The following is a 20,132-nucleotide window of genomic DNA, read 5'->3' as shown; positions in this document are numbered from 1 at the left end:
AGATGCGACCACAGAAGCAGAGATGGGAGGGACGTGGCCACAAGCCGAGGACAGCTGTCAGCCACCAGAAGCCGGAAGAGAAGAGGAAGGATCCTCCCCGAGAGCCTTCGGAGGGAGCAGGGCCTCGACACCTTGATTTCACAGTTCTGGCTTCCAGAACCGAGAGAGAATAAATGCAGTTCTCTCACACCCCCAGGTTGATCGTATTTTCCTACAGCGATCACAGCAAACCAACACAAGGAAGGGCTTACATTCGGCGAGAGGCGCAAATCATCAGCGCACGACCCCGGGCACACGTACCCACACGTCACTCTGTAGGCCACCACAGAACATCCCCAGCATCCCCGGAACGCACCCTGGACATAACTCGCTCTCCCCACCGCTGCCCGAACAGATTAGTTGTGCCTGTTGTAGAGCCTCATATACACGGGATCATACGGCGTGGGCTCCGACAGGAGGCTGCTTTCTCTCCGCTCACCATCAGTGAGATTCCCGCAGGTCGTTGGTTTTTTTCCTTCTCTATGGATATCATTCCACCGTGCGAAGAGGTCATAATTGGTTCATCTATTCTGTTGACGGGCCCTGGGGTTGCTCCCAGTTACCAGCTATTACCCACCAAGCTGGTAGGAACCTGAGCCTGTGGTCTTTTGCGGACGTACGCGGTCATTTATTTCAGACCCACACCTGGGTCTGGGCTGGTGCGGTTCTGTAGCCTCCCAGGTGATCCAAATGCGTCATCAGGTGTGAGAACCGGGGCTCTAGACTGGCGGTCCCCAAATGGGGCTGCCTTTGCCGCCCAGGGGACCCTTGGCAAGGTCTGGAGAGGTTTGGGTTGTCGCAGCTCAGACGGGGGGGACCCTAACGGATTCTAGCGGACGGAGGTCGGGGAGGCCGCTAAGCATCCTACTGCACGGAAGGCAGCACCTGCCCCCGCCGCACACACGCGCCCCGCCAGGAATTATCCGGCCCCGATGGCCAGGAGGCCTGAGAAACCCTCCTGCAGACCGATGTCACGACCACGCGCATGAGCAACCCACCTGCACGAAAGCTGCAGCGCAGAGAACCCGGTTCCTGCGGAGAGGCGGGCCGGGCCGGCAGCGGTGAGGGGCGGAGCCGCGGGCAGATCTTTCTCGAGCTTCGTGGAGATCTTTCTCGAGGGGCCTCCTCCGCTGTGGGCCTTGAGCCGCGGCTCTGAGGCTACTCCCTGCGGCACGGGGGCGCTGGGTGCATTTCTCACACCGCTCCCCCGTTCTGCAGTTTCTTCCCGGGTCTGTTGGTTCCAGGGACACGGAAAGCCCCCCCCCCCGCCGCCCCGCGTGGGTGGGGGGTTGGGGGGCGGGACGCACGTCTTCTCAGGCGCTGCAGCCGAGGTTCGCTGAGCGAGGGGAGGAGTGGGCTTCCCAGGCTGCGCAATTCCCGGCAGCGTGGCGCAGGGGGCGCTGCAGTGAGGTTGGCGTGTTCGTCCGCCCAGGGATGCCTAACGGTGTCGCGCAGGCAATCTCGGGGCCTCCGTGTGCGGGGGCGATCGGCTGGCTGTCCACCACCCCCTTTCCTCTTCCTCCTTCCACCTCTCCCAGCATCCCTTGCAGTCAGGTGCGGCCATGTGACTGAGTGCAGGTGGAAGCCGAGCTGCTCGTAAAAGCCTCCCACACCTGCCCCTCCTGGCTCTGCCCTACCTGCCAGCTGGGAGCAGAGGGCGGCTGGTGGGTGGCGCAGCCACAGACAGGAACAGCCTGGTCCCTCAGTCCCCCTGCTGGAAAAGCCACCCACCTTACGCCTGCTTGGTGCTACTGAGCGGAAAACAAACTCCGGGTGTGCGAAGCCACTGAAATGTGGAGGCCAGCTTGTTATAGCAGCTAGCGTGTCCTTAACTGGCACCCCAGGCTGCCCCAAACTGGGGATCCGGTTGGCGCCCCAGGCTTCTCCAAACGGGGATCCAGTTACTGCCCCAGGCTTCTCCAAACTGGGGATCGGGTTGGCGCCCCAGGCTTCCCCAGATTGGGGGATCTGATTAGCACCCCAGGCTGCCCCAAACTGGGGATCCGGTTGGCACCCCAGGCTTCTCCAAACTGGGGATCGGGTTTCAAGTCCACTCCAGTAAGAAGTGATTCCTCCCCCAACAAGGACCTGCAAGCAGAACGAGGATGAGGTGCTGAGGCACCACTGAGCGGCGTGTGACCCGGGAGAGGGCAGAGGCTGTGACGGCAGCGGGCGTCTCGGCCATCGAAGAGGGTTGTCGAAATCCCCGGAAGGGCGTTCGGAGGTGCAAACGCGAGTGAACCATTCTTTGCTCTGGTTCTTGTCAACTGTAATATGTGCACACAATCAAGTTAATTTACACATAATTGAAGTCACATTGGCTCTCGGGAAGCACACTTTCTGCTCTGACCTGTCATGAAATCCGCGCAAACTGAACTCAGGCTCTCACGGCAGGGCTCTGGCGCCCTTAGCGCCCCACGGGTGTCCTGTCGCTTGTGTTTCGTTGTCTGAGCCGTGGGACTCTGAACCCCGATACTACTTGGATCCCTCCCCGGCTTGGCTGTCCTGTGACCCTCCAGCAGGGTCACCGTGCGCCTCTCCCGCCACGAGCGCGCCCACCTGGCCCCTGGGCCATATTCCGCTCTCCCCACTGGGGCCCCCAGAACTTCTCGAACCCAACACGCCGCACACAAGCTGTGGGAAGCAGGCCCTTCTGTCAGGCTCCTTCCCGGTCCCCACCAACGGCCTCCATCCCGTGTCACAGGGTCCCCAGTGCCTGTGTTTCCCGGGTTCCCAGAGTGAGGCCAGCGTGGGCACTGGAGAAGCGGGGTGCCCCTCCTCCCTCGCGGCTACCTCTCTGGTGGCCGAGGGTCTCCTCCGTGGCTCCTGCTCCCTCCCAGACCCCGGCACGCCTGTCCCTTCCTCCCAGACCTGGAGGTCACGTCCGGCGCAGCCGAGCTCCGGTCACAGCGCAGCCCTCCGTGGCCCGCACGACCAGCTCCCCGCGTTCGGTTTGCTCTGTGGAAGTGCTCGGAGGAGGGTGTTTCCCGGGCTGGACCCCGATTGCCACGCGGGCCTCCACCCCTCCCACCTGCCTCTCTTGATCCCCCCCCCCCCCAGCACTTCCTTCCTGCCTGGGATGCACCCGCCCTGCAGCCGCCCCTCCGATTCACGCGGAGGCCAGTCTTCCCCAGGGTGGCACTTTACGGGAGAACACCCGGGTCTAGGAGCTCCAGAAGCGTCGTCACGTGCATTTGGACACCCGACCTTCAAGACCACCGACTAAGGACTTGAGAAAACCGCAGGAAGTTACTTGGAAGCTCAGAGCTGAGCCGGTAGCCCTTTGTGTCTGATCTCCTTCCCCGGGCCCAAGCCGCATTTCATGGCTGGTTGTGACAGCAGAAGGCGTGCTGATGGGGGGGCCCCCCCAAAGAAAATCTCTGACCCGCTTTATACCATTCCTCCCCCCCCGGAGAAGTAAAGCCAGCAGCCAGCAAGCGACAGAGCGTATCCACGGGAGCAAATTTGCTGCAGAAACAGGCGATATGTTTGCCCCAGCGTGCCTGGTCTCTCCGGAAGGACAGAAGTTGCTGCTAACCGGGACGGAAACGGGGTGTGGGTGACAGGAACGCGGGGTTCCTGACCATCCCTCTGGCGTGTTATACTGGGCAAGGGTGTTACTTTCTGCAAATGGGGGCGGAAAAACATCGCATCCCTCTTTCCAAAAAGTCTGGTTGGCTCGATTCATCCTGTCTGAAACACAGGGAAAAAATGAAAAAAACAGCTGCCGAGAGTCTCCAGCTCGGGGCTGTGCTCTGCAGAGCTTCCCTGAGCCAGACTGAACCTGGCCTGCCGTTCGTGATAAGCATTTGCGGGCTCAGGCGGAGACGGGTCCCAAGCACACAAGGGAGGGTGTGGGTGCGGCCGCCGGATCTCCCGTCTTCTGGCTGCTGGGGGCTTATCTGCCTCCGGTAATGCGGAGGATTAGACTCGCCGTCGTCCCGTCCCTCCTCACTGGCTGGCTGAGCACTCGCACAGACTCATCTGAGGTCTGAGATCAAAGGTCGGAGATGACTAAAGGGACGGTGATCAGGACCCCTCCCTTCCCTGTCTGAAGTCAGACCCAGACCGGGCCCCTCTGGAGGAAACCCGGGCCAGGCGGACCTCCCATTGCCTGTATCTGCTGCAGGCAGCGGTCGGGTCCTTCTGGCGTGTCCTGGAAGAGCCTGGCTTGGTGGCATGCCTCGGGAGGCTGGCCCCTGTGAGCTGTGTCCACCAGTATCAACAGGGCGGGCGTCCCAGAAGGACTGTGTCTCCGGACTCTGCAAGGAAGGCTTAGAACTCCGGCCGCGGTTCCTACGGCCTGGGGCCGCCCAGGAGCATCGAAGACGCCATTCCTCAGGCCGCCACCAGAGGGCACTGTCCAATGCCACATCACCACTCCCCGTCTGAAACCTTCCGGGGCTCCCCGCCGCCCTTAGGAGAAAGCCCCGATTCGTAAATCCGGCTTACCGGGCCATGCCGATGTAGCCACTGCCCCTCCTGGCTTCTTCTCACCTTCGCGCTCTGCTCCAGCAATAACGGCTGTCTCTGTCTCGCAGTTCCCGCAAAAGATGACATTTCCTGCGGCCGCGGGGCTTCTGTCGCCCCCACCCCCGCCCGCCCACTTGTCAGAAGGCTATTCCGCTCCTCATTCGCTCGCCCACTGGGCTCCCAGGCATCCTGTACTTTTGCCCTCCGACAGCAGGCCGTGCAAACACCCCGATGAGCTTGCGTGGCCCTGAGTGGCAGCGCCGGGACCCTGCCCTCCTCGGCGGCACCTGCACGTGCAATTCTGTCGCAAATTCTGTCTTCCCAGCTAGACCCCCAGCTCACCTCGTCCCGTCCCCGGACGCCCCAGGCCCCTACGAGGTCCGTGCAGCTTTGCGCACCGCTAGAAAGCTGCCTGCAGGGGGCGCTGGTGCCAGCCGCCAAACGCTTCTGGAGGCGGCTCTCCGGGGCGCCCACCCGGTCGGACCACCGGGATTCAGGGGGTGCGTGTTACGAGCCCCAACACAGCCAGTCCTGATGAATCCACCACCTCTGGCAGCCGTTAATTAGCTAGTAACAGATAAATCGATAGATTTATATCAGGACATCATTTTTCTATGAGCTTCACAAAGTAATGGCTGGATGTGTATTTAATACAAGAATTAAGTTGATGGTTCAGAGAAGGGCCATCCTTCCTCCCTCTTGTACTCACGAGATACATTTTCCCACTCGGCCTGAAATTTCACAATGAGAGTGTCATTTCTTGGACGTAGGGGACACGGGGGCCTGGCAGGGGGTGTGCAGCTTGGTGGCCCTGGGGTGGCATTTGAATCTCTTTCGTGTGGGGGTCGCCCCGGTCCTTTCCTGCCAGCCCCCTGTCCTGGCTTCAGCCCTGCCTTCTTCGTGGGGTTGGGATGCTGGGAAGCCACGCTGGGAAGGCCCTCCCCTGACAGTGAGGCTAGCCTTGCTGCTGCCTGAATCGGGGAGGGGAAGGGGGAGACCCATCGAGAAAAATTCAGCAGAAACAAATGTCTCAAAACAGTAGCTGGCCACACGTGAATCGTAACACTGGGTCAGAGCCGCGAATTAATTGTTCTGGGCTGTCTCTCCCCCCAGTCCGTGCCTCCACCGGACAAGCTGGCAAACAGAACCATGGCCATGGCAGACATCACAGATGGATCACAGCTCTCCAGGCAGGCATCACCAATCAATCTGCGTGAGCGAGAGAATATCTGTTGGCCGCCTCTGGCCATCCTGTTGGACCTGATGTGTGTGGCACCGTGCTTGGCATGGGCATTAGGAGCTTGGTAAATACTTGTTCAGCGAATGCAGGATGACGCTGCTTGTTCCCAAGACGTAACCTCTGCTGACCAAGGCCACCGCTGCACTCCTATGGCTGTGTAGTCTGTGCACTGAACAAACACACCTGGCCGGGGCATCGGGGGCTGAAACCCAGCTGTGAGCTAGCAGTGGCCCTGGCCGTGGTGCACGGCCCGGCGATCCCTTCCGACGTTCTGGGCTTTACCCGGCCCTGGGAGACGGGGCCCAGAAACCCAAAGCCGTCGGCTTCAGACAGCAGCCCCTGTTCCAGAAAACGGAAGCTGGGCGCAGAGGAGAGTCGTCGGACCCGAGCAGGTCCCATCCACGGGGCCCTGGAGCCCCACGGTGGCTCTGGAATGGTGAGGAGAGTGGCGTGGGCGGGCTGACTGCCCAGCGCTCACCCCACTGGGTGGCCGATGGGGAACCTGACCATCAGGGCAGTAAACGGAACCCGCCTGGTTCCACGTCGACACCCTAAATCTCGTCCCCGAACCACGAGAAGCACGTGATCACGGCTCGGCTTCTCCAGGCTGATTTCCCCTCACCCTCTTCACTCACGGCCGAAGACGTTCAATGGGGAGGCGAGCCCCTCTCATTCACTTCATTCAAATGCCTGTTTCCCTTTTTGAAGTACGAGGAAGTCGCAGTTCACCAGTTCAGACCCAATGCAGCAGTTTCTGTTTCTTTCAAACCTGACCCTTCATCTCCCATAGTTCCACGCTTCCTTCTCACTGGCCCGGGGCCAGCCGGGTTTGCTTCCACAGCCCTGCAGGTGCGAGGCCTTGCGCAAAGCCAGCTCCAGCCGGGAGGACCAGGCCCTCCGCTTCCCTCCCCTTGGGAACGAGAGGCCACATCTCCTCCAACCTGAGAGGCACAGTCCACACTCTTAACATCTCTGAGTTGGTTTACACGTTGTACATCACTGTCCCACAGGTGGTGGTCGTGACGCAGGTGTCGCGGGCTGGGCTGTGCGACCACCGTGTGTCCCAAACTCCCCCCACCCCCCCCCCCCATTCAGCATCTCTGCAGGCAGGGGTGCATCTTGTATGCAGGGGTCTCTCGTCGTTGCACCATGTCATGATTGTGAAGTGGGTTTAAAGCTTTAGTCCTGACATGTGGACTCTCCTAAGAAGGGCGGCCGTCACCACGCCCTTGGTGGCGCAGAGAATGGGTACCGCGATCAGTCTGAGTGCAGAGGTGACGTGGAAGAGCCAGCGTCTGAAAGTGAAGACATTTAGGGTCTTCCGCAACTCGTTGGTTTCTGCGGCATTAGGCGTGCCCGAGAGTGTTATGTCTACGTGGAGATGAGTCAACAACAGCTCTTTTGCTAAGTGTCACATGAAAGCTGCATGATAAATGTCCGCTAAAACTGGAACAGTACAGAGAAGACAACACGGCCCCTGTTCAGCGATGACACACAGATTTGCGAAGCGTTCCAGAGTTTTAAACAATCCACAAAGCTAAAAGACAGCCTCCGGAACGGAAGAAGATATTTGCAAACGACATATCTGACAAAGGCTTAGTGTCCCAAATGTATAAAGAACTGATACAACTCAACACTCAAAAAAGCAAATAATCCAATTAAAAAATGGGCAGAGGGCTTCAAGAGACAAAGCAGACAAAGCAGAACATAAGGGAAGGGAAACAAAAATAATATAAAAACAGGGAGGGGGACGAAACAGAAGGGACTCATAAATATGGAGAACACACTGAGGGTTCCTGGAGGGGTGGTGGGAGGGGGGATGGGCTAAATGAGGAAGGGGCACTAAGGAATCTACTCCTGAAATCATTGTTGCACTATAGGCTAACTAATCTGGATGTAAATTGAAAAAATTTTTAAAATAAAATTTAAAAAAAATGTACGTCAAAAAAAAAAAATGCGCAGAAGGCATGAACAGGCATTTCTCCAAAGAAGACACCCAGGTGGTCAACAGACACAGGGAAAGATGCTCAACATCGCTCATCGTCAGGGAAAGGCAACTCAAAACCACAGTGAGATCTCACCTCACACCTGTCAGAATGGCTAAAATCAACAACAACAACAACAACAGGAAACATCAGGCGTGGGCGAGGATGTGGAGACAAAGACCCCTCGTGCACTCTTCGTGGGAATGCAAACTGGTGCAGCCACTCTGGGAAACAGTATGGAGGGTCTTCAAAAAAATTAAAAATAGAACTACCCTGCAATCCAGTAATTTCACTACTGGATATTTACTTCCAAAATACAAAAACACTAATTCAAAGGGATACGTGAACCCCTATATTTATATCAGCGTTATGGAAGCAGCCCAGGTGTCCATGGGCAGATAGATGAATGGATAAGGAAGATGTGGCACATATACAATGGAATATTATTCAGCCATAAAAAAGAATGAACTCTTGCCATTGGCAACGACATGGACAGAGCTACAGAGGATAATGCTAAGCGAGACGAGTAAGAGGAAGGCAGGTATCATATGATTTCACTCATATGTAGAATTTAAGGAACAAAGAAACAAACCAAGAAACAGACTCTCTTTTTTAAAAATTTTTTAATGTCTATTTTTGAGAGAGACAGAGCGAGTGGGGGAGGGGCAGAGAGAGAGGGAGACACAGCATCCGAAACAGGCTCCAGGCTCCGGGCTGTCTGCACAGAGCCCGACGCGGGGCTCGAACTCACAAACCGTGAGATCGTGACCTGAGCCGAAGTCGGACGCTTAACTGACTGAGCCCCCCAGGCGCTCCCCGGGCTCAGAAGATTCTTGAAGCAGCCCGAGGCCTCCTTCTGTTAGTGAAAAGCAGAGCAGGATGGGGAACAGCGCTGGGCTCCCCGTCCCTGCTCTGCATTTCCGTTCCTGCTGTCTCTGGTCCCATCAACTGCCCACCCCTGGCTCCTCCCAGGTGGGGGGCAGTCCCGGGAGCTGCACTCTCTACCACACTGTGTTGGCCTGGCGGGTACTTGGGCAAAACCTCACCGGCTCACCCCTAGCGCTCTGACACCCACACAGCTTTCAGGGTGGAGGCTGCTGGGAGCAGGGCTCGTCCCAAAGCAGTTTTTCCGGGGTGACCACGTGGGGACACAGTCCACCCAGGTCACGGCTCACCTTGTTTGAGCCTCCTGGTGGCCTGGCCGGCCGGCTACTCACGACGAGTGTGACCCACCACCTGCTCCTCCCATAGAAACGTATCGAACACACACGCGCGCGCACACACACACACACACACACACACACGCACGTGCGTGGACACCCCTAGCCCCTAGAATGGTGCTCGGCACACAGTCGGTACACAGTAAGTATCAATTTAGTGAATGAGTAAGTCATGAGATGAGTCCTCGTCGGTGTGAGGGCCCATCCACGGGGTTAAAGCAGCCACAGTCCTTTCTGGCCAAGACGAGACAGAACCCAAATAAGATCGAGACAGAGCCCCAGCCTCTGGCTGGGACCATCCACTAAGCCCGGCTCTGCGGGTCCCACGCCGGATCTGCCCGGCAGCCTGGACGCGCACTCTGCCTCTAGCGGGTGAGAGGAGAGCGGCGGGCTGCCTGCAGGAAGGGGCTCACAGGTGGCAGGTGGGCCGTGGGCAGCCCAAACTGGCTGGAGTGGGGGATCTTCTGGATGCTCCAGGGGGATGAAAAGCCAGAGCTGGCCCGGCCCAGGCCACTGCTGAGTAAGCCGCAGGCAGGAAGTGTGCAATGAGCCTCTTTGGGCCGGACAGTGTCTTTTTAAGTGGAAATGTCAATCGCCTTTGAGAAGACTCCATCCTTGGGGAGAGGCCAGGTCTCTCCCTGGCCAACGGCCTCGGGCCGAGCGTGGGCTGACCCCAATCGGAGACCAGCTCCTGCGTGGCACTTGGAAGCTGGGGGGACTTGCGGGGTCCCCAAGCGGGGCTGCGGAAGCTTTGGCCTAGGAGGAGGGGAGATTGCTGATTATTCCCTTCCCTCCGTTCCTTTCTTCTTTCCTTTCCCTCCCCCTCTTCCTGTTTTTCTGATTTTGCCAGATATTTATTAAAGGCCTACTATGTCCCAGATACTCTGCAAGGCACTGGGGATTTGGGAGTGACTGAAGAGAACAAAAAAATCCTGCCTTTGTGGAGGTTGCATTTTAGTGGGAGAGAGGGACGATAAAACAAATAAATAAAAATAAGCTTCAGAAAGCGCTCTGGGGAACAAATAAATAGGGGAGGGACGCGCAGTGTGGTGGGGGGCAGGGGGGCGGCTGCAGAACTCTCAGCTGGGGCAGCCCGGGAAGGAAGGTCTCACAGAGGGTGCTGAGGAAGTAAGATCACCGGGGAAGGGCATTCCGGGGAGCGGGCACAGCAGGTGCAAAGGTCCTGGGGCGCCGGTGTGCCCGACAAGTCTGAGGAACTACAAGAAGGCTCAACGCACCCAGTTCCTTCTCTGGACTGTTGCAGAAACTTCCCCTTGTGCCACCGCTTCTGGGTTCTACGTCTCTGACCCAAGGACGAGCCATGAGTGTCCACTTCCCGTGTGACGCTGCTCTCCGTTCTGGGGACTTGGGTGGGGAAACAGATGGGTCTGCCCTCTCAGTGGTTACGTCTTCTCCGACATAAAAGACATCTTCTCCGTCTTTTACCCACGCATCCGTGTGACAGAAGCAGCCCAGACGTCCCCCCAACAGGAAGGGCGCAAATGCACAGCACCGACTGGGACACAGCCTGAAGGAAGGACACCCTGCCCGAGACCACGAATCCGACGAATCCGACTCACAGGGGCGGAGGGAGTGGTCCAAGGGCGCGTGGGCTCCGTTCTGTAAGATGAGCAAGTCCCACAGACCTGCGGCACAGCACAGAGCCCACAGTTAGACGTGTGCGCCCAACAGCGTGCTGGGAGGGTGGGTCCCTCGCTAAGTGTGCTCACTCTGAATGAATGAATGAATGAATGGATGAAACCTTCGGAGGCGATGGGCGGCCTGCGGCACAGATCGTGGCGACGGTTTCGCGGAGGTGTCTTCATCTCCAAACCCATCAAGGGGCACACGCTAAACACGGGTAGCTCTCTGAACGTCGCTCCTACGTCGATGAAGCGGTTTAAAACTCCTTGGGTGTACAGGTCTCGAGAACGAGGACATTGTCTTGCTTGACCACGGTGTGCAGATCGAAGGCAGGAAACTCGCACGCGTACCATTCTGGTATCCAATCCATTTCACTGCTGGTCCGGGTTCAAATGGCCCAGCTGTCCTAACTATGTCCTCTGTAGCTGTGTTTTCTTTTTCTAAACCACATCACCGCCCGGGGACCCCACACGGCGTTTACCGGCCATGTCTCCTGGGTCTCCTTTGCGCAGGAAGGGGGCATGTGGCCTTTTTTTGGTCTTTCGTGGCGTCAGTTTTGAAGTCTACAGGCCAGCTGTTTGGCACAATGTCCCTCGCTTGGGGTCTGCCTCAAAATCAGACCTAGGTTCTCGCGTTTGGGGCAGGAATGCCACGGAAGTGATGTTATGTCCCTCTGACCGCATCCTCTCCAGAGACGTGACGTTGGTTTGGTCCAATATTGATGACGTTAGTGTTTTTTAAAACGTAAATTGGGGGCGCCTGGGGCGCTCAGTCGGTTGAGCGTCCGACTCCCGCTCAGGTCACGATCTCGCGGTTCATGGGTTCGAGCCATGGGTTCTGAGCCTCCAGGCTCAGAGCCTGGAGCCTGCTTCCGATTCTGTGTCTCCCTCTCTCTCCACCCCTCCCCCGCTCACGCTGTCTCTCTCTGTCTCAAAAATAAATAAACGTTAAACAAATTTTTTTTTAAAACACACAAATTCGAAAGTGTATGAGCCCCAGGAAAAAAACCGATTCCTCAAAATCAGTTTGTAAGTTCCCTATAAAGCGGGAGGCTCACAGAAAGCTTCTCTCTCGTGAACAGAAAATCACTGTGCCTTTGGTCCAAGATATGTTGGATTTCTCTTCCTCCTACGATGACAAACAGATGGAAGTAGTTGAATCTGGGAATGAGCATGCTCGCCCCAAATGTGCAACATAAATACAGAAGCGATCACCAGAAGACTCACAGCCCGTCCTGGAACAGGGCCCGTTTGTAGAATGACCATATGCTGTGTGGCCGGTGCTCCTGGACCCAGAGCTGGTGCCTCTGCCCGGGTTGGGGTGGGGCAGCCCTGCTCGGCTGGGAGCGCGCTCTGCGGAGCCACGTGGGGGCCACCGGACTCGGCTCCCACCTGCCAGGCTGGCGTGGGTGGCCTGGAGGTTGCTGATGTCAGTTTGGACCGCTTGAATAGGCTTGTGTCTGCTTGTTGTCTCCACGGAAAAGTTACCATTTCCCCCTTTGTAAATTATAAATAATCTGTGGGGAAATACTTTGAGACTCTGAATGTCCCGTTCCTCCAGACATCGTCCCCCTGCGAGGTTTTCAGCATCCATGGATGACCCGACACCAGCATTCGTAGTGCATTTATTTGGAGGCAGATGTCTTAGTTGGCAGAGACGTGGTTGCCTGGGAGACGCTTTCCTTCGAAGAGAGCGTCTCTTCTTCTTCATTTATTCACTCATTCCTTCTTTTTGCTTCTATGCATGCAGCATGGGTGCTTCCTCCATTCTAGCCGCTGTGGGAGGAATGCATGGGTGGACGGGTGTATTAGCTAGCTATTGCTGTGTAACAAATCACCCCCCAACAGTTATCTGTAAACATTTATGATCGCTCATCGTTTCTGTGGCCCCGGTACTTGGGAACGGCTCAGAGGGACAGTTCTGGCTTGGGTTTCTTGGGGCCAACACGCAGGCTTGATGGCAGACAGAGGATCCACTCACGGCCGCCACGTTGGTGCTGGCCGTTGGAGGGAGGCCCCAAGTTTCTCTCCACACGGGCTCTCCACAGGCTGCTCGAGTGTCCTTCCGGCATGACGGCTGGCTTCCCCCAGAGCAAATGACCCAAGAGAGGGAGAAGGAGGTGGGACGGCATCACTTTCGCCACGTCCCATCGATGAGAAGTGAGACTTAGCGAGTCTGGCCCCTGCTGAAGGGAGGGGAATTAGCCTCCACCTTTAAAGGTCAAAGAACGTGCGGACGGACACGAGCTCCTCAGAGATTATACACAAGGTCACCTCGTGACCCAGACATCCCCCTCCTAGGTATATACCCAGGGCAGTGCAATCAGGGACTCAAGTGCTCGTACACGGATGTTCCCAGCAGCACCAATCACATCAGGGAAAGCTGGCCAACAGCCCCAGTGGCCGGCAACCGATGACGGACTAACCAAGTGTGGTGTAGCCGGGCGACGGAATTCCATTTTGTCCTAAAAAGGAACGAAGGGCCGACACAGGCTACGACACGGATCCACCTGGAAAACCTCACGCCGAGGGAAAGACGCCAGACGCGAGGGGTCACGTCGAGTGTGATTCCATGTGTACGAAACGTCCAGGATAGAAAAATCCAGAGACGGGGCCCGGGGGGTGGGGGGGAGGAGGGGCCTTACTTCGAAGGGAGGGACACGTTTTGGAAGTAGGTAGAGCAGAAGGTCGTACGACGTCGTTAAGGTCACTGGATGCCAGCGGCCGTGTCACTTCCGAACGGCTAATGGTACGTGAGGTGAGTTTGCCTCGGGAAATCGCTTTGGAACACAAAACAAAAGCCCCGCGTTGGGCAAGCCTGGGCAACGGGGAGACCAGTCGGAGCTGTGCGGTCTAGGGGGTAAGGATGCGGGCAGAGGGAAGGCCGGGGAAGGAACGTGGGTGTGCAGAGATCTTAGAGGGGTGCCCCGGATTCTAGCAAGGAGAGGAGAGGAGAGGGGTGCCCCGGATTCTAGCAAAGAGAGGAGAGGAGAGGGGTGCCCCGGATTCTAGCAAGGAGAGGAGAGGAGAGGGGTGCCCCGGATTCTAGCAAAGAGAGGAGAGGAGAGGGGTGCCCCGGATTCTAGCAAGGAGAGGGGAGGAGAGGGGTGCCCCGGATTCTAGCAAGGAGAGGGGAGGAGAGGGGTGCCCCGGATTCTAGCAAGGAGAGGGGAGGAGAGGGGTGCCCCGGATTCTAGCAAAGAGAGGAGAGGAGAGGGGTGCCCCGGATTCTAGCAAGGAGAGGGGAGGAGAGGGGTGCCCCGGATTCTAGCAAGGAGAGGAGAGGAGAGGGGTGCCCCGGATTCTAGCAAGGAGAGGGGAGGAGAGGGGTGCCCCGGATTCTAGCAAGGAGAGGAGAGGAGAGGGGTGCCCCGGATTCTGGAGGACGGGGCAGGCAGTGAGGACTGTCAGGGTCCAGCGCACAAAGTCCACCAGCAGCTTCTGGAAGAAGAGTAATGAGCTGTTTGTATGTTGAGTCTGCGGTGCTGGGGGCGGGGGGGCCCTCGTGGGGGTGCCGCACATGGGAGCGTCTGCCCCTGAGTGAGTCAGAGGGAGGGCACGTTCCACATCCATCTGGGGAAACAGGCGACATGTCTTGTCATCTGAAACCGGGCCTCCCCACCACATTCCGGGGGCCGAGCCCCCACGTCGGAGCGGCTGGCGTCTCGGCTCAGCCTGGCGACAGACTGGTGAACGTGTCTGTGCCGGGTGGCACGGGGTGGGGGGGGGACGTGGGGGTCTGTGGGTTGCTGGGGAGCTGTGCTCACGTCAGAGGCGTGTCCCAGAATCCCCTGTGCTTGGCCCAGCTGAGCAGAACCTGCCTCGTGTATGCGGGACTCGCCCTGGGGGCTGGAACCCGGGCACTTGGGCGCTGGACAGAACCCACTCCTTTACCCCCTGAACAGGGAGCAGAAATGCTATGGAAGATACCCAAGATTTAGAGAGACGTTTGGGGATCGGAGTGGACAATACTTTAGTCGATACCGAGCCTGGGATGTTAGCAGCCCAGGCAATATTCACGACCGTGTGAACCTGAGTCCCCGCCTAAGAAGGCGGGCGGGTGGGCAGTGGTAATCCCGTGGCAAGGTCTGGGGTGTGTCGCGGGGTTACACGCTTGGGCTCAGGGTCAGACGGACCTGCGGCCAAGGCTGGCCCTCACTAGCAGTTTATCGGGGGGTCAAGTCACCCGACCTCCCTCTGCCTCGACTCTTCCTTCTGTGGAATGGGCTGCCCGCCAGAGAGCGCTGTGGAGACGTGCGCGGGGCGACCCCGGTGATTATCAGTCATTACCTTTACACGACCATGATACGCCTGGGGTGCCGGCCAAGCTTTATCTAACCCCCGTCCTGCCGACACCTGTCTGGTATCATGACGATTCTCCCCATTTATTGGGGGGTGGGGGAGACGGTTCAGTTCAGGGGCAGTTTGGGTGGGTCACATGCATGTGATCCCAATACGTTCCAGAAGGGTCCGGTCTTAAAATGGCCCCAGGGTTTGGGAACTTACAGCTCAGCTGGAGCCTCAGCTGTGGGCTCCAGACTCTTGCTGGGGCTGCAGGGTGCGAGCAGGTGGTCACTGACCAGGACTTCCCTGGGTTTGGCTTCAGTACCTCGGGGGGGTGGAAAGCCACCTCCCAGGACAGGGGCTGGACAGAGCGGGTCCCGGTGGGCACGCCCACATCAGGATAACTCAGGGGGCTGCCGGTAGCCATCTGTGCCCGGGGGGACAGGGGAGGCAGGTGCCTGGAGAGGGCAGCAGGAGGGACCCATCAGCCCCCCTGGAAGGTCTATAGGCAGGGCCCAGACCTGCAGGTGTGGGACACGGACAGCCCGAGACCCCCGGGGAGGAAACTACAGGAGTAAATACCCACTTATCTCCTCCAGCTCCTGGTGATGTCTCCCACTGGCCAAACCCTACAGTACCCTGAGGGCAGCTGGCCCCTACAGGTGGGCCCGAGGACACAGAGGGTGCAGGACGGATCTAGACGAGCGAGTACAGCCGTCAGAGCAAGCCCCACATCCTCAAAGGCCAGGCCGGGAGGGGCCCCACCGGGAGCCATGGGGACGGCAGGGTGGGCACTCCCTGGTCCCTGGCATCTCACACGCAGGCCTCACAAGGGAGAGGAGGGAAACCTTATCCTGCTGTTTGTAAACCTGAGAAAGCCAAACAGTCCTTCTTAGAAGCCATGCCCGGATCTGCCCTGGACATCTAGAAAACGCTGCCCTACTCCCCAGTCTCCGCTGACGGTCCTCTGCTAACTCGGGAGTGGGTCCGAGCCGACAGGGGCCAGGGCACCTGAGGAACGTCACATCCGATGGCCAGAGGGACAGCCGAGAGGCAGATCTCACTTGGATCCTATCCAACCCGAGGAGGATGGGCATAGTGTTCTGGAACCTTCATGCTGGTGCGTGAGGCCTCATCTGAGGCCTTCTCTCCAGACCCTCAGCCGGCTTCACACCCTAATACACCTCGAGCCCCTTCCCTGTCGGGAAGGCCGGCCCAGCCCCCTCCCCGCCCCACCGCCGCCCCCTTCAGCTCTCAGGGAAACACTCCCGTCTCCCCAAACTGGCTCACGGCCCGTTGTGAGCTCTCGGAGGCCCTGGTTAAATAATCCGTCACTGGTCAGTCCCCCGGCTGTCAGCCCCAGGCCGGGCAGGGCATGGCTCCTGGATCGCGTCCACGCCAAGCTTTATAAGGGGCAGACGCTCGGGTGTGTTGAACGAACGGATAGGTCACTGGAAACCCCAGAAACACATGTGCTTCTCCTGCTGCAAATGTGCCCAGAGACACGCGGATGACAGAATTCCTCACTTTTCTTAGATGCGTTTTCAGTGTTTGGAAAGAGAACCACAACGGCACCGAAGCTACTTGTCGACGTGATGGGGACCGAGAAGGTGGTCACAGAAAAACCCTCTGCGGCTTCTGAGCTGCTCCCCTGTTCCCAAGGGGACCGACGTTCCCCCGGGGGAGGCGTGGCCACCCAGGGGGCCGGGCCGGGCAGGGGGTGCTGGAACCCGACATCATTCCGGGGAATTGTTTCCCCGCGTGACCCTTAGGCTGAGGCCTCAGGTCCCCGTCTGTGCTCCAGGAACCGTGGTGGAGAATTCTGTCTGCCCAGGCTTCCTTCGGGGGAGCGGCCGGTCCAAAGTGGGGTGTGCCTCAAAATGCAGATTCCCCGGGGCCGCCTGGGTGTCTCAGTCAGTTAAGTGTCCTAGTCTTGATTTCGGCTCAGGTCACGATCTCATGGTTTGTGAGTTCGAGCCCCGTGCCGGGCTCTGAGATGTCAGTGCGGGGCCTGCTCGGGATTCTCTCGGTGTTTCTCTCTCCGCTCCTCCCCTGATCGATCTCTCTCTCTCTCTCAAAATAAATATTTAAAAAATGCAGATTCCCGGGCATTGAGGACTTAGGAGGTCTGGCTAGGGACCCCCCAACAGGAAAGGGCTTGGCAGAGCTCCCCGGGTGGATGGCCCCATCCGTGGCCACTGGCCACTCTTAAGTGCTCACGTCTGGACACCCCTCGGGGCCACCTTGGTGGGTTTGCCTGAAGGAACACACTGAGTATCAGGGTGGCCCTTATTAGCATTTAGATAAGCAGAATGGCTGACTCATCACCACCATCTCAGAAAGCCAGGTCTGGAAAATTTGCGTAAGAAAAAAAAAAAAAAAGCTGAAATTCACAGAAAAAAGAGGGGAACGGGTTTTTCTTTTTTAAAGGCTGGAACCAATTTTGGGGTTAAACCAGCTGCCCACACAGATTGATTTCAGCTTTTCAAGCGTTATTCTATATGATTTATTTCCTGCTAAAGCATTTGACGACGATTGTGTACATGGTTTCCATTTATTCTGGAAAGACATCTCCTCCGGCGTTGGGGAGGTCCTACTCGGACCCAGCGAAATTAAAAACAACAACAAATGGTTTTGATTTGGAGAAACAAAACCCACAAGAAGACAGACGAGTGAAACACATGCTGATTCCAAAAGCAATCGTTAGACACTCCACAGTGAGTCAGCCGGGGCCCCTCTGGCCCTCCCTCGGAGATCTAGGTCCAAGTTCTGCTGTGTGTCTTTGGGCAAGTGACTTAGGCTTTCTGAGCGTCTGTCTCCTCAACTCTGAAATGGGGACAGCAGTTGGAGCACCTCACAGGGAGGCTGAGAACATCACTGAGATTGGATATGGTACACGGCGAACACTTAGAAACGGTCATGGTCATTACTCGAAAAACAACCCCTTCGAACCACCGAGGACTGACTCCCCCTCCCTGGGCTCTAATACGTCAGTTCCTACTGCAAGGGCCCCAAAGAGAACGGGTTAACACCTGGATCCCAGTTTGGGACACGGAAGAGACTTACGACAGAAAGCAAAACAAGTGAGGCTCCAGGAAGGATAAGAGGGACCCATTGGTTCCAAGGGCGCACAGTCGCCTTCTGAATCTAAACGAATCTTTCCAATCTGGAAGGAAAGGCACCTCCTTTAGGTTTGCAGACCTCGTGACTGAATCACTCTGCACAGCCAGGATAAAAAAGAAAAAAAGAAAAATCTCGGAGAACGAAGAACTTTCCACGAGCGGACATTAAGGCAGGATGCAACTCAGGTGTTGGGGAAGGGGTTTCTGGAAGGATCGTCAGGGCGGGAAAGGCCACCAGCATCGCGGACCGGGGTTGGGGCGGTCGGAAAGCTCGGGTTTTGCCACGAGTGTGGGGAAGGGGCCGCGGGCTGCCCTGCTCCGGTCCACCGGCACATCTGGGCAATAGGGAGACAGGCCGGGGCCGGGGTCAGGAGAGGGATTCAAGGTCAGCCCCGGCGCAGCCAAGCGAAGGACAGAGGCACAAGGGCAGGCCAGGTCAGCAGGCCGGTGGCAGCCCCTGGGCTCCAAACCAAGCCGTGGCTGAGCACGCCGGCCAGAGTCAGCACAGAGATGCTGACTGGGCCTCCGAGAGCCCGGGAGCTGCCTCCAGGCCCAGAGGTTCCCGGCAATCACCCCGCCCCTGCCTGAGGACAAAGGCCGCTCACCCTAGGCGACGCTGGGGAGGGGCTGCTGAGGGGCCGTTGGGGAGGCCAACGGGCAGAGCAGCCTACGTGACCTCAGCGTCCGGGGAAGCACCACGCGGCTCCGACTTCTCAGCTGTCACGTGCGCTCTGACTCGAGGCCAAGCTTAGCGCGGGTCTGGAGGGGACTCAGGACAGGGACAGCCCCCAGGTTCCAAGACCCTTCCCCACAGGACAGGGGCAGCTCCCGTGGGTGGCTTAGTCTCCCCGCAATATTCATGAGCCCCTCTTCCTGGTGTTTGAGGTCGGGCCCTCCGGATACAGAGCCTGAGACAAGGATTTGGTACGAGTAGTTTACGAGGGAATGTAGAAGGGGACAGATCAGGGGCAACACAATGAGGAGGGAGGTCCCGAGTGGGCAGCCTGCTGGGGACCCCAGGGGACGACTTGGAGCGTCCTGCCTGAGGGGCAGGGAGCTGGGGATGATATACTCCTGCTTGTCCTTTGCTAGAGGGCCGCTCACGGGACATTAACTCCTCCGAGGGTGACCGACCATTCCAGTCTGCCTGGGACTAAGGCATCTCCCGGGTTCTCTGGGACTTTGAGTGCTAAAGACGGGAGTGACCTGGGCAAAGTTGGCACAAGTTGGTCACCCGACCCTCGGGCTTTTCGGGGGCCCCTGATGCATGCTGAACTTGCTCCTGCGGCCAAAGAATGTCTCAGACAGGGCACTTCAGGCAACAGGCGGTTGGCATGAACCACAATGGCGAGTTCAGAGGGCTTACTTGCCTCTGTGGGAAGTAAATCCAGCAAATCTGCTACATCAGATCAGTACCGCACCCCCACCCCCCACCCCATGAACCTGTGACTGCCCCACCCCCCATCCTTCCAGCCGCGTCCCCTTACTGACTAGTCACAGCACTCCAGGCAGCCGCCGTGTTCCACAAGCTCTCCCGATCCCTCTGACCTCAGGACCTTTGCACCGGCTCGTCCCTTTGCCTTGAAGTCTCTCTCCCGGACACGCACGGAGGAAAACGGAACCTCCACGAGACAAGTTTGTTGGGTCTGAGCAGTGCACTGTTCCCAATGCACAGAACAGTGCCCGGCACAGAGTAAACATTTACCCACTGAACACATGAATGAAACTCATAGAAAGAAAAGTCTCAAAGGCACCGGGCGACGAGACTCCAGACCTTTCCACCCACGGAGGTTGCCTGCTCCAGAGGACGTGGGGGTGCTGTCCAATGTGGACGCCTGAGAAATGCTTGGGACTCTGATGCTTCTCTCAGCTGTCCTGCTGCCTCCAGCCCCGGAGCCTCCCCCGATCCCTGAAGTGCTCATTAGAGGGGACGCGGCCCAGGACCAGGATTTCCACATTCCTCCCCTTTAGCAAATCAACCTGCAGAACCTTGTCGAATAAAGCAAACGGTGTGCTTTTGCCTTCTGTAAAGCAGAGGTGGGGAACCGAGACCCTCCTGCTTCCCAGTTCCCTCGTGGGGAGCCCAGGGGACACCCCTAGGGACTCAGCACAGGGCAGACACAAAG

General features: G+C 58.0%; 1 protein-coding gene and 1 non-coding gene across 2 annotated transcripts in view; one reads left to right on the top strand and one right to left on the bottom strand.

The window, feature by feature from the left end:
- LOC122207761 overlaps positions 1-10,954 on the bottom strand; it is a 29,476-nt gene extending 18,522 nt beyond the window's left edge. Inside the window, exons 1-6 of the mRNA XM_042917932.1 lie at positions 10,720-10,954; positions 10,538-10,603; positions 6,975-7,123; positions 5,936-6,091; positions 4,492-4,645; positions 1,038-2,306 (exon numbers count right to left, since the gene is read on the bottom strand). Of these exons, the coding sequence (XP_042773866.1) occupies positions 1,234-2,306; positions 4,492-4,645; positions 5,936-6,091; positions 6,975-7,123; positions 10,538-10,603; positions 10,720-10,954 (1,833 nt within the window). The 3' untranslated portion in view covers positions 1,038-1,233. The remainder of the gene's footprint in view (positions 1-1,037; positions 2,307-4,491; positions 4,646-5,935; positions 6,092-6,974; positions 7,124-10,537; positions 10,604-10,719) is intronic.
- Positions 7,168-7,274, top strand: LOC122209281. The gene has a single exon (XR_006197548.1). It is a non-coding gene; the product is annotated as a U6 spliceosomal RNA (small nuclear RNA).
- Positions 10,955-20,132: the final 9,178 nt, after the last annotated feature.

The sequence above is a fragment of the Panthera leo genome, chromosome E2, assembly GCF_018350215.1.
Source record: "Panthera leo isolate Ple1 chromosome E2, P.leo_Ple1_pat1.1, whole genome shotgun sequence".
NCBI classification, from domain to species: Eukaryota; Metazoa; Chordata; class Mammalia; order Carnivora; family Felidae; genus Panthera; species Panthera leo.
This window is presented reverse-complemented; position numbering and strand designations above follow the sequence as displayed.